This window comes from Drosophila biarmipes, chromosome 3R (assembly GCF_025231255.1).
Source record: "Drosophila biarmipes strain raj3 chromosome 3R, RU_DBia_V1.1, whole genome shotgun sequence".
In the NCBI taxonomy this organism is placed as follows: domain Eukaryota; kingdom Metazoa; phylum Arthropoda; class Insecta; order Diptera; family Drosophilidae; genus Drosophila; species Drosophila biarmipes.
The window spans coordinates 16813012-16825775 of record NC_066616.1 but is presented as its reverse complement, the minus strand read 5'-3'; the positions used below and the strand labels follow the sequence as shown (position 1 = coordinate 16825775).

The 12764-nt window shown below is 42.1% G+C and overlaps 4 protein-coding genes across 6 annotated transcripts; 1 reads left to right on the top strand and 3 right to left on the bottom strand.

Annotated features, from left to right (window-relative positions):
• Window positions 1-103: 103 nt before the first annotated feature.
• Window positions 104-6793, bottom strand: LOC108031459 (kelch-like ECH-associated protein 1B). Of its 3 annotated transcripts, none has more exons than XM_017104897.3 (6): window positions 6708-6793; window positions 2744-3066; window positions 2412-2669; window positions 1673-2355; window positions 1356-1561; window positions 104-1292 (listed from the first exon to the last, which is right to left on the bottom strand). In XM_017104897.3, exons 2-6 carry the CDS (start codon window positions 3056-3058, stop codon window positions 505-507), a joined length of 2250 nt encoding a protein of 749 aa, XP_016960386.1. In that variant the 5' UTR covers window positions 3059-3066; window positions 6708-6793; the 3' UTR covers window positions 104-504. The 3 variants fall into 3 exon arrangements, with proteins under 3 accessions (XP_016960386.1, XP_016960385.1, XP_016960387.1); XM_017104896.3 differs by lacking the exon at window positions 6708-6793 and adding an exon at window positions 4055-4419; XM_017104898.3 differs by lacking the exon at window positions 6708-6793 and having other exon boundaries at window positions 2412-2691; window positions 2744-2851.
• Window positions 6794-7001: 208 nt separating this feature from the next.
• LOC108032252 (lysophospholipase-like protein 1) lies at window positions 7002-8059 on the top strand. The gene is made up of 2 exons (XM_017106117.3): window positions 7002-7787; window positions 7851-8059. Exon 1 carries the CDS (start codon window positions 7077-7079, stop codon window positions 7782-7784), a length of 708 nt encoding a protein of 235 aa, XP_016961606.1. The 5' UTR covers window positions 7002-7076; the 3' UTR covers window positions 7785-7787; window positions 7851-8059.
• On the bottom strand, window positions 7775-8766 carry LOC108032253 (probable histone-lysine N-methyltransferase set-23). Its single transcript, XM_017106118.3, has 2 exons — window positions 8048-8766; window positions 7775-7988 (listed from the first exon to the last, which is right to left on the bottom strand). The coding sequence occupies exons 1-2, from the start codon at window positions 8700-8702 to the stop codon at window positions 7837-7839; spliced, it is 807 nt and encodes a 268-aa protein (XP_016961607.1). The 5' UTR covers window positions 8703-8766; the 3' UTR covers window positions 7775-7836.
• A 969-nt stretch (window positions 8767-9735) lies between these two features.
• On the bottom strand, window positions 9736-11948 carry LOC108031151 (protein midgut expression 1). The gene is made up of 4 exons (XM_017104367.3): window positions 11880-11948; window positions 11738-11820; window positions 10086-10289; window positions 9736-10024 (listed from the first exon to the last, which is right to left on the bottom strand). Exons 2-3 carry the CDS (start codon window positions 11770-11772, stop codon window positions 10097-10099), a joined length of 228 nt encoding a protein of 75 aa, XP_016959856.1. The 5' UTR covers window positions 11773-11820; window positions 11880-11948; the 3' UTR covers window positions 9736-10024; window positions 10086-10096.
• Between the last annotated feature and the right edge of the window lie 816 nt (window positions 11949-12764).

The window sequence follows — 12764 nt, the reverse complement described above, 5'->3', positions numbered from 1 at the left end:
GACCACAATAATTTGTTGACAGCTTATTCGCTGCGCAGTTAATAAACCTGAAAGTATAATTTATACATTGAACCATTGGCCAAAATTTGAAACAATCGACCACTTAAGTTTAAAAAATATTTTTGTTTTATTTTTTATCTTATATTACTTTTTTTTCTTATAAACTACAATGGATGCACATAATTCCTTTAATAGTCCTATTTTAAAAAAGTACAATATGCAAGCTATCAGTATGGATGCCTAAAATATACATAAAATACGAAACTTTCCTTCCACTAATCAACTATTAACCCTAATCAATCTTTATAAAATGGACTGATGAGCGCCAGTTATGTTATGGATGCCATAAAAACTGTTTGACTAAATATCACCTAGCGAACACACTAGCAATATACTTCAATGGAATGCTGCTTCTCAACATGGAATTCTAGGGGATACGATCAGGATTTGTACAATGAATGATGTTTTTGGTTGTGGCTAAGCGTGAGGTTCGGATTCGTATTGTCATGTGGTTGCCGAGGTTAATTTTCGCAGACGACCTTCGATGTGACTGTGGAAAACTTTCGCTGCTGTGCTTAGTATACACTGTTTTCGCGCTTTATCGAATTTATGTACTTTTTGCGCATTTAAGGGACTTCCTTCCCTCTGGGGCGAGAAGGGCGATGGTGCCGTTCTTCGAAATCTTTCTTGCATTTTAGCCCAGGGACAGCTTGGATTGGTGAGCTCCTCTGATTTGATGGCGGGGATTTGAAAACTATGTCGTTCTGGAGGGATTTCTGGCTTAATATCTACTTCAGAGTCACAATTATTGCAGCCGCTCATCCCGAACGAGGTGTGAAACTGCATATTGGACGCGGTTCCGGGATAATGCGGACTGCTACCGCCGCCAAGATTTTGTGGTGTATTTCCGTGCCTTCCCTCGTCGCTACCTCCTTCTGGCTGCATAGAGTCGTTCTCCTCGTAGTCCATAAACGTGGTGGAACACGCTGGCTGGTAAATAACCGCAGACGCATGGCCAGATCTTCCCGACTTCAGTGGCGTTCCCTTCGTCCAGGTGTTCGTTCGCGGATCATAGACTTCAACGATGGACAGGAAGTTGTTGCCATCGAACCCACCGATTGCGTACAGTTTTCCGTCCAGAGGCGTCAGCGAGAGAGCACTACGTGCGATTTGGATTGGCGCCACCATGTCCCAGGTATCGTTTTCGGTATCATAACGCTCCACGGTGGCCAGTTGCCGTGTGCCATCGAAGCCTCCTACCACGTAGATGTACTGGTTAATTGCCGCCACACCTAATTGTAATTAATTTTGATTTTAGTTGGAATCGCGATAAGGGGATTGTTAGTCATTCTCACCCGCTCCACTGCGACCCGTTTGTAGCGGTGGCAGGAAACTCCACTCATTGTTCTCCGGATGATAGCACTCAACACTGGCCAATCGCTCGTTTCCATCGAAACCACCGATGGCATAGAGCAGCCGATTGACCACCACCACCCCCACACCCAATCGCTTGGCATGCATCGGCTGAACGAGGGTCCAGCGATCGAGTTCTGGGTCATAGCTGGAAAAGATTATAGTATATCATTAGTATTTGTCTGAAGTAGATAAATCGATGACTTTATGTATATGACTTTAAACGTTAAGCATTTATAGAAATTACTACAATACTCACTATTCCACTGTGTTGTGGTACTCCATGCCTGCGGATCCGCCCACGGCGTACATAAGCTCGTCCATGACGGCCACGCCCACTCGATGGCGCGGCACGGACATCGGGGAGCAGGGACGCCACGTCTCGCTGACGGCACTGTACCGATCCACCCAATCCGAGTCGTAGGAGGATCCGATGTTGTTATTCCTGCCTCCCACCGCGTAGAACTTGCCCTTGAGGAAAGCGGCGCCCAGGCCGGATCTTGGAATGCGCAGGTTTGGCAGTGTCGTCCACGTCTTGTCGTCCACATTGTAGGCTTCCAGAATGTCCAGCGAGTGCCGGAAGAAGCCGCCGGCCACGAATATCATGCGCGTGGTGTTGGGCGTCCGCTCCTTAACACCCGGACACTTGTGCAGCGTCAAGTCCTTGAAAATCTTGGCCAAATACTCCCGACAGGCGGGCACCTTACGCAGAACGTCGCAGTTTTTCATCTGCTCCTTGAGGAAGTTGGGCGTTAGGAACTGGCAACGCACGGCGCCCAGGATGTGCTCCATTTTGCAGTGCCGATTGTCCTCGTCGTATTTGACCCACTTGAGGACGGCATTATAGACCTCTCGCTCCTCCTGCACATTAAGTTCATCCCTTCGGATCAGGGCTATCAGCTGATAGGCCGAAAGCTGGAGGAACTCCTCTTCTTGGCACACCTAAAGGAACACCTAGTTGTAGTAAAATGAATAGATTTCCATAAGAGATTACTTACCTGTGTGAAATTCCTCTCTATGAACACATTCGCCTTCTTTTGCAGCTCAACGCAGCCGTGCTGCTCGGCAAAGTGAGCGATGCCAATGGCATTCGTGGGGTCCAGTTGGCGCTCCAGAAAGGCACAGCAGGCATCGATTACGTTTGGCACTTGGAACATGGTGGCCGCCGGCAGCAGTTGGCACACCGTCACCTCAGTAACGCGGATCTGGCCGGTGTACATGAAGTACAGGATGCGGGACATGGCCGTGGGACAGACCTGAAAGAGCCAAACGGACGAACTGTTCATCAATTAAACCAACCAATTAGGGGCCGCGCTTGAGCTGAACTTACCCCCTGGAGCTGGACGCGCGACATCTCCGACTCCTTGAGTCCGCCCGTGAACATGGCCTTGAAGTAGGGCGATGCGGCGGACAGCACCACCTTGTGGGCGGGGAAGAGCTCCTTCTTCACCTCGAGCACCACGTCCGTGAGCATGCCGTGCGACCGCATCATGTACATCATTTTCAGGGCCTCCTTGGCATAGTTGGACATGCAGAAGGTCATGTCGTCGTCCGTGGCATCGTGGTCATCCAGGGTCGAGTGCACCGATCCAAACCGACCGCCACAATTCGACGAGATGGAACAACTTTCCGAAGTGTTGTTCATCTCAGCCTCTGGAAAGTCAAGGAGCAGAGTATTTTTATATTATTTATAAATTACTAATGTTATTAGATTTATTTTTAATAATTAAGCTTGGAGAATATTAAGTCTGTAGAATTATAAAATTTTCCCTAATTAGTTAGAAAGAAATACACCTTACAACAGAGCTCTGCAACCCTTGCACCCCATCCATCGCAAATAGATCGACAATCAGCTTAGGCTATATACTCTATTATGTTATCTAATCTGATGTGAATTTGCAAAAAAAATCCAAGATGGCACTAAAAGAAATCCTCCAGGTGTGAAATGACGTAGTATTTTATGCATATCTAAGATAGCCAAACGGTGAGATACGTCTATCTTTAATACGTTCTAGAACTTGAGGAGATTATTTATTTTTTCAATGAATTGTGTATTTCGTATAGATACATTAAACATATTTTGTTTTCAATATGTAAGTTTTGGAAAAGTTTAGTTTCAGAGATTTACTGTTCCTTGATAAGAAAACTAGCCAGATAAGAATAAAATAAATGGTTATTTGTATACACAAAACTGTTGAGACACATCTCATTTAGTTTTTTAGGTGCACTCTTTCGAGTTTGTACTATAGTCCCAAGGGAATGTGCATTGTCACCACAAACCAGTTTCCCCCTCCTGTTATCTCTTATGATTGTATCCAAAACGACTTTCAACTGGCTCTTAATATTCAAATATTCAAACACCAGCCCGAGTGCAACTAAATTTAATGCTGTTTCACTCCATTATTTTTAGGATCTCACGTCCGACTTTGGGTGACTTCACTGTATAGCAATCTAGAAGCGTTTCAAACATTTTCGCCAATCATTGTGGGCTGTTTTAGAGTGTGGGACCCGCCAGAGAACTTGATTCGCAATGTGCACCGTCATGATCAGTGGTTTTTTTCCCCAAAAGCCCGAGTAACGAAATTATCTGGCAAACTCGTTGCGAATTGAACTGTAGACCCATAGTGATATCCAAACGAACCTTCTGCGGGGCAGGAGTACGACTTGCGGGTGGGCAGGTCGGAGTTGTGGCACTCATACTGCATGGGGGCGTGCATTTGGGTTTGCATTTTGGCACAACTGGGGGTGGGGATAAGGATGGAGATCCTTGGGGAGATCCTTTCGGTTTGTCAGGTTTGTCACTGCACAAGCACAAGGTTTTTGTGGCTATTGTAATCAGGGATTTATGCGATTTATTGGCACACTCCACTCGCGATAGGGCTGGTTCGCAAACAAAGACTGGGGGAAAATGAAAGCGCACGATCGATCAGCTTCTGCTCCGTAAATCCGCTCCGGCGATCATGCGTGCGCCGTGGAGAGAGCCCGTCAACTGACTGCTAGGTGGTCTGCTCTGGCCGGTCGGGAAGCGGATCGAAAGGCCCAGGGCCCAGAGACCCCAGCGACTTATCTCTCGGATGGCGGGGAGCGTTACGAAGAGCGCTATCATGCTTACATGTGACTCGGCTCTTGGACCCTTGCTTACAGGTGAATACTCCTTGTTGGGGCGATAAAAACTCCACCATTATGTGCGCCATGAATGAACGCACGGCCCGCGAACGATTTCTGGCCCGTAACGATGATGTTCACAAATCGGCACCTTTGGCAAACACAATTGTCTGCCATGATTTTCCACTTCGGGTGAGAAATGTCTAAGCTGCCCAGCAGGTATTTTAGGGGAACACGAATTTCCAAATGTTTTATGTACCCAACTAATTAATTTGTAGGGTAGCTGAACGGCTATACAGCACATTGGAAAACTTTATACGCGTCATCCAGGCATTTAGGAATTTCGTTTTGCTGAAGTGATAGCTTAAATCTGTTCAAAGTCCGCAAAAAATCAGCAAATCAATAGCAACAAAATAAAAGCGAAACAGCCTATAAACTAACTCTCATGCAGATTTCTTTAAATCAGCATAAGATCATAGTTCTGATAAATAATATGTTTTCTCCTTAGGAAGATATTTAAGCAAATATTTTCTTATGCTTCTATTATTGGTAGTTGTAGATGCCCTCTTAACGGGTTTTCCGAAATATTTCTTTGCGAAGTTTAATATTATCTGATTAATCATTGTTACCAAGCAATCAAATCATGGCAATCAATTTGGAAGTATTGAGTTATGACGGTACTCACACATTCGTTTTCCCTGAACATGACAAAATTATGCGGGCAATTTATGAAGATATTAATAATTATGACGTTAGAAATACGAATACCATCAAATATATTATACTGTTAAATAAATAATATTTCAAATTCTGAACCATTTAAATAAGTTAAAATAAAAAGTACAATATTTAAATTAAATTATTTTTGGAAACGAACAGAAAAAATTCCATTTTGAGGATAAATTTTAAAGCACAGATATTCTAAAACTCAATGGTTTATAAAATATTGATAGTTGTAATGTAAAAACCCAGCATTTTAAGATCAATTTTAAGATACAGTATGGTTAAAGACCCATCACGGGACAATTTACTGTTAGATAACTAATTAAATATTATATATAGAACATAATAAAATGATTTAACATGTGCATGTTACAAGATAAAAAATTAAAATATTTAAATTATATTATTTTTGGAAATGGACCTGAATATTTCCATTTTGAGGATACATTTAGATACGGAGATATTTTAAAATTCAATGGTTTATGAAATATTGATAGTTGCAATATCAGAACCCAAAATTTTAAGATCATTTTGATGATACCTTATGTTTATGGTTATGGTTTACTACTAGTATCATATTAAACAGCAAGTTTTCGAAAAATACTATTTTTCAGTGGAGTTATGGTGTATCTGAATACCAAAACGATATGTACATATGTAGCTCTCAGATAAAAAAGGGGGTTCCCCGGAAATCACAATCTTGCAATCTACCAATTACCCAGCACTTCAGAAACTCCTGCTGGGCTGAAAGGGAATCTATCGTTTATCTATCAAAGTGCGGTTTTAAAATTTCCGCCCAAAGTGAGGACGGGTTGTTGGTTAATGAATGATAAAGGCAAAACTGGGCGAAATAGTGCCGAATCATGGTGAGGAGGCAAAACCTTATACACATTCGCGGTACGGTTGTGTAGGTGAAAACAAATAGCGTAATCAGCACGGAGGGCGAGCGTGTGTGAGTGCAGGTACCGTTGAACTTTGCTTCCACATAAACAAATATTACTCACTTACATTCCACTCCCTGTCCCCCTTCCACGCACGTACGAATGCTACATTGTACATACGTCATATCCATGTACATACGCACAACCACACTTCCAATGCCATGTGCCAAACAGCTGATGGAGGCCATGAAAATGGATCTTGCGAAGAGGGCCATTGATTGTGCTTGTAAAAGGCCAGTTTTCTGTAAGAGATTGCTGCAATGCGGGGCAAACATTTACACAGCATCTCCAATGCCACGGAACGCAAGTATCTCACAGATACTGTGTACATAACCACGTATATATGCTGGGAAAGTGCACCTTAAATTTCTCCCTTTGTTTCATTGAAGTTTTCCATCGGAGGTAACTTAACGCCCGCAGGTAAATGAAAATGTTTGCCAGCGGTCAACAGGACTATGCCAGCGTAAACCACTTGTTATGCTATATTTTATTTACGGTTTTTATGATTTATTTACTGCTACTCACAACTTTATTTATTTATATTCCACTTGCCACTCCGATTTTTTTCTCCTCTTTGCGAGTGCTGGAAAACGCTGGCCTGTTTACATGCGAGGTTTCAGGGTTGCCAGATGGTTGTCGTTAATTAAAGGTTATATTTAAGAAAGCAATTTAAAATATTAATTTATTCTATTTGCTTTAAATTTATATCTGTTTTAGGCCTATTAGTTTATACATAATCCGTAATAATTCTCCTTAGCAAAACTAACATACTTTCCCTTATCATTTATCAACAGCTGATTATCAACACCTGTTCCTACTTAGCTGGTCACACTGCCGCCCTTTGGAATTCCAATCGAACAATATTAAAGACACTCAACCAAAGGTGCATTAAAGATGAAGCCGGCCTTGAAGACGGTCAATGCCACAGGGAAGCACACCGCCTCGGTGATATTCTTCCATGGATCCGGCGACACGGGCCCCAATGTTCTGGAATGGGTGCGCTTCCTGCTCGGCCGGAACCTGGAGTATCCGCACATAAAGATCATCTATCCCACGGCGCCCAAGCAGAAGTACACCCCGCTGGACGGGGAGCTGTCCAACGTTTGGTTCGACCGCAAGTCCGTGAACATTGCCGCCTCGGAGAGCAAGAAAAGCATGTCCGAGTGCTATGAGGCAATCAACGAGCTCATCGATGACGAGGTGTCCAGTGGCATCCCCCTGAACAGAATCATCGTGGGCGGGTTCTCAATGGGCGGGGCCGTGGCCCTGCATACGGGCTACCATTTGAGACCCAGTTTGGCCGGCGTATTCGCACACTCCTCGTTCCTGAACCGCGGCTCTGTGGTCTACGAATCCCTGGCGAACAGCAAAGCGGACTCCCTTCCCGAGCTGCGAATGTTCCACGGGGAACGGGATACTCTGGTGCCGCCGGACTGGGGCGTGGAGACCTTCGAGTCCCTTAAAAAACTGGGAGTCAAGGGCACATTTCATCCACTGAGAAACACCCTGCACGAACTGAAAACCGCTTCCATCACGGACCTTCAGAAATGGATTCTGGAAAAGCTGCCTCCGCTGGAAAACCAGGTGCAAAATAAGCTTTAAATGGCAAGTATTTAGACAGTCTTGGTTTCGAAACTTTGGAGTAACATATTTCCTATTCAATTGCAGTGTTTGGCATGAATCCGGTGCAAGTTGGAGCAGCGCAGAGGCAAGTCTTTCCACACGTTAACTTTTTATACTGCCCCTCTCCGCCATAATGAAAGCACAACTCCTCCTGAGCCCGTATATCCCGCGCTGCAAAAATACCTAGGGATATTCGTTACATTAACTCCACAAGTTGCAGCAAAGCCAGCAATAAAACTCACCTATTTTCGGTATGGGACAGTCTATTCGTACCGCTGCTATGTGGCAGTTGGGTTCACAGCTGTGGTTCAGGTAACGGCCGATGTTGCCGCGTCTAGAAGGATCTACGATGGTCACCTGTTGCTTCTTCTCGCTGGAGTATTCATTCAGAACCAGGACGTAGTTCATCAGGGCAAGTTCCTCATTGATCTCCAGGCGTCTTTTGGCCTCGTCTGCGGTTAAAAGTTCTCCGGCATATTCGCATATGTATCCACCTGCAGGAACGTTCGCTGAAGTGCGTAAACCTTTGGATCTATAGATTGGAGAGTCGAATATTTCCAAATTGTTCCTTGGGCCGTGCTGCACAAGACGATTGGAGCAGGTGTTTCGGCTGCATTTGCATAAATCATTGCACTCGATGACGGGACTTGAGGATTTTCTTAAAACTAGTTCTAGACCATCCTTTGGGTACTCATATTGACCTCCATGTGGACAGATATCACTCTTTTCGCAAGCTCCATTGCATTGGCATTGGTTCAGAAGAACAGAATTGTACTCGTCCGCCAAACTTGTAAACTCTGAACTGCCATCGCTGGGCATTAACACTGATTCCAATATGTACTCCAGGTTATCTGGGTGCTCGTAGTCATCACAAAGGGCGGTTTCAGATCCGTTCATTTTAAGGATTGTTTATACTGGATTGTTTATATTTTTATAGTTCGTTGGACCTTAAAGCGATTTTGTAATTCTGGAATATGGTATTTCTCTAAGTCGGTCACACTTGTAATTTAAATTTTCTGTTTAATTTAAATCAACATTTCCCAGAGAAAGTATTATATCATTTTTTTGCTAGCCATATCCCTGTGTTTTTGAACTAACCGCTTGTTCTTGGGAGTTGCCAGACTTCCACAAAAAGCGGACTCCTTGCGCTGACCTCCCATTTCCCCAGCTCCCCAGCATGTTGAGTTTCCACCGCCCCACCGTGGTGGATTTCCCACTCCGCCACCGTGTTGGGTTTCCGTTTCGGAGCGATGAAGGGGCTGATTTGGATCCAATCGAAGTTGTCGAACGATTGGCAGCACGTCTGAACTTTATGGGAGCCTGGTAGAAGTTCATCGAGTCGATGGCTTCAAAATGGTTCTGAATGTATCGATTTTATTGGAGATTGCCCGCTGGGCTGATGGGAAACACATTGCTCGGATGAAGGGCCATGGAATCTGCACTTTAGGAAGTACACTGTTATATTAACTTGTAAAGATGAATATTTGTATTTGGAAGTGACCTCTTGAAAAAGGCGGTTCCCTATGTCTTGTTTACCATGAATGAATGCCATCCCATTGCCTATCACACAATATCCTATTTATAAGAGAAATTGCACAGCGCTCTGATGATAATTATCAATTTTAATTATTTTTCTCGTTATAAATGGTAAAATCTGTTAAAATTTGTTAAACAATTTTTTCGTGTATCGATTTGATAAGATAAGATAAAGATACTTTTGCTTTTGGCGGAAATGCTTTTGGGTATAGGCCTGCCAGTTATCCTTATTATAAGAAAATTTATTAATGCCAATTTTTCTGATTAAAAATATGCTGGGTTATATAGTGTTTATAGTATATAATCATAGTTAGTCTTTTTTGAAAAATATATTTTTGTTCATCATCTTGTCGACAATGTAAATATTATTTTTGTATACCCTTGTAAAACCAACTTTTAAAAACAATTTTAAAATTTATTCATTCTTTATTGTATTTATTTTTAGTTTAAGCATCATAAAGATTTAATCATAAAATTGTTTTGTGTTGAAACATTCTGTTAGATGGAGATTCACAATAATATTTAGGGGGTGGTTTAATATTTATTTGTACTGTTACTGAAAACGTTTAACAATTATACTCCTCTAAAAGGCTCCGGCGGTGTTTGTTTGTGTAAATTGGTGGCAATTAATCTGGATCAATGGAATTATGCAAAGCTTGGAACATTTTCGAATGCGAACTTATCTGAAATTAGAATTTTTGAGTTTAAAAAATGGTTTATTGTCTTTGGCACCTGGTTGGCTACCTTAGTTGATTTTATTTGCTTAGGGCGTCCTTGATTTTGTCGAATCCTGACTGGATGTTGTCGGTCACCTTATTTGTGTATTTGGTGACATCGTCCTCCTTCTCGTAGTAGTAAATAAAGTAGACGGCCAATCCGACCACGATGATGACCACCAAAAATGTACTGATCACTGAGATGAGCACACTAAGCGCGCAGTTGAAGCAGCTTAGAAGATAAGAAAACATTTATTTTAATTCATTATTAAAAGATTTTTATGAAATTCTATAGTTTCTCAGAAACGCATCATTGTCTTTATCTTAAACAAACATCCCTTACATACTCTTAAGTATTTTCAAATGAGATCAGCCTCAGAAAAATGTCAAGGTGCTGATGAACTATTTGTATTTAAAATGTTTATGTATTTTTGCCATTTATCAAAAAGGAAAATGAGCATTTAAATTATTTTCGAATTTGTTTTTAAATGGTCATCGCCAGTACAATTGCTCTCATTAGCCTTAATAGTTAGTTAAAAAGCTGCTTCTTCTTCTGATGGCTCATGGCAATGATGCAATACTTCCGAATTAATTACGCATGAAGAGTTGTCTAATAAAAATGCACCCCAAATAGCACTCGTAGATTACGTTTCCACCCCATGAGCGAGTTAGCAACTACGTTTTGAGGGCCAAGAACTGGCATTCCGACGGAAATGCGAAACCGGCGACGGGCTGCCGGTTGTTGGCTTAAACCACCAGGGCGGGGGAGACGGCGATTCCTGGGGGTAGATATATGTATTTAAGGAATAATTCCGTCGCGCCTCGGTGGAGCCAGGACTTTCTGGAGCCAGATGGTACAAAGGCGGGACCTACTGCGACGCACTACGGAATGCCCGGCATGACCACACTCGCTGTTTGTATCTTATAGATACGCAAATACGCGGGCTTTCAATTGTGGCCACTGTGCGCGAATGTGCGCCAGTACATATGTATCTATGCGTTTGTACAAGTGTGTGCCTTAGGGAAGCGTGAGCTGGAATAATAATAAGTAGTCTTCTGTGGATACGATACCATGTTGCATGTCATGTACGTATTTTTTCACAGCAACTTTGCGTATGATTCCGCGGACAATTAAGTAATTCATTCTGCCAGCTGTATGTATGCGACGGATGATTCGCCATCGAAAGTGGAACTACTTTCAGGTAGAACGGATCCCAGTACCTATAGAATCTCGTGCGGTTTGTTTACCTGCTCTCATTGCCTCCATTTGCGATATGGAAACCTGTATGTATAAGAGTCGCAAGTGAGCATTCGCACAGGGCATTTCCAGTTTTCTCTGAACTCTGCTTCCGCCTTAAAATTACATTGTGCTCTTGCAGTATTCCATATGAATACAGCTCCCCTGGGAGCACTTTCGCTGTGTAAAGATCTTCTCAGAGGAGTCATATAAATACATATGAAAATGGCAGGGAACCTCAGCTATCAGGTGGTTGCACACTTCTTATCTTATTTGCGGTCTTACTCATGGCTCCCGATTTATTTATAATTCTTGAGCCATTTCCACAGCCTTCTAAATGGTGGTGTACTTATGGATGGGTTGTTTACACTTGGAAAGCTGTCTTATCTTAAACTTACAAGACGCCAGACTCCTAAAATGCTAATCTATTTGGGGGAACTCACCAGCAGGCTACGTTTCCGGCCAGGCACTTGCACATGTTGCTTTTTTTGTTGTTCGAAAGATGTCTGATCAAAATAAACAGCTTCTGCAATTAAATGTATAATGTGAATTTTACACCACCCTCGAGGAAGCCATTCAACCCACCGTCAACCGCCTTTGTCGACAAAATTTGTTTAACTAAGCCCGAAGAGAATGCGTTTATTTAGCGTCCCAGTTCGGTTCGAATCTTCTCTGTCAAACAAGTTCGACGTCGCACTGTGGTACCACTTCGTGTAATTGTTGGTAAATAATGTACTTAAAATGGTTTGAAAATAATATTTCAATGAGATTTATACAAATAAATTAAAAACTTTGTTGTTCAATTAATTTTATAAATTTAAAACTGGTTTGAGGTCGGGTTTTTAATTTATAACTCCAATAACAACTTTGTTTTGACTTCTCTCAAATGTTCCAAGCCGTAGAAGAGAGTTCTTAAGTTGAGGGCGAGAGTTCTTAAGTATGAGTTTTCTTTGTTTTTCTGGGGTTCGCAAAGAAGTACTTAATATGAAAAGCGTCAATGCTGTACGCACTCCTCTCGTCACGACTTCTGAGCTCTTATACAAACATATTACCAGCCGGGGTGAGAGGTTGATGGGAGCGTGAAGAATAAAAACACATTACATTTAACCCTAGATGTTTGTTTATCATCTTAAGGGGGACTTCTACTTGGCAAACAGTAGAATGGGAAGAGAAATAATATTGAACCAAAAAAATAACTACTTAAATTAATACCAAAAACATATTATTAAAAGCTTTATTGGTAAAGTTTAATATTTAATATTTCAAACCAGTTACATTCAAAGGGAAGGTTTCGGTTTCTAAATATTAAAAAAAAAATATATGTACCACTTTAAACTCACTTCCCGTTTTATGTTAATGTTTATTATTAATTTTTCTGAAAGACAAAAATATTTTTAGCTAGTTTGGAATTTCAAGGAACTGAAATAATTTTTTGCAACAAGAAAGCCAGCTGGCCGCAATAAAACATCT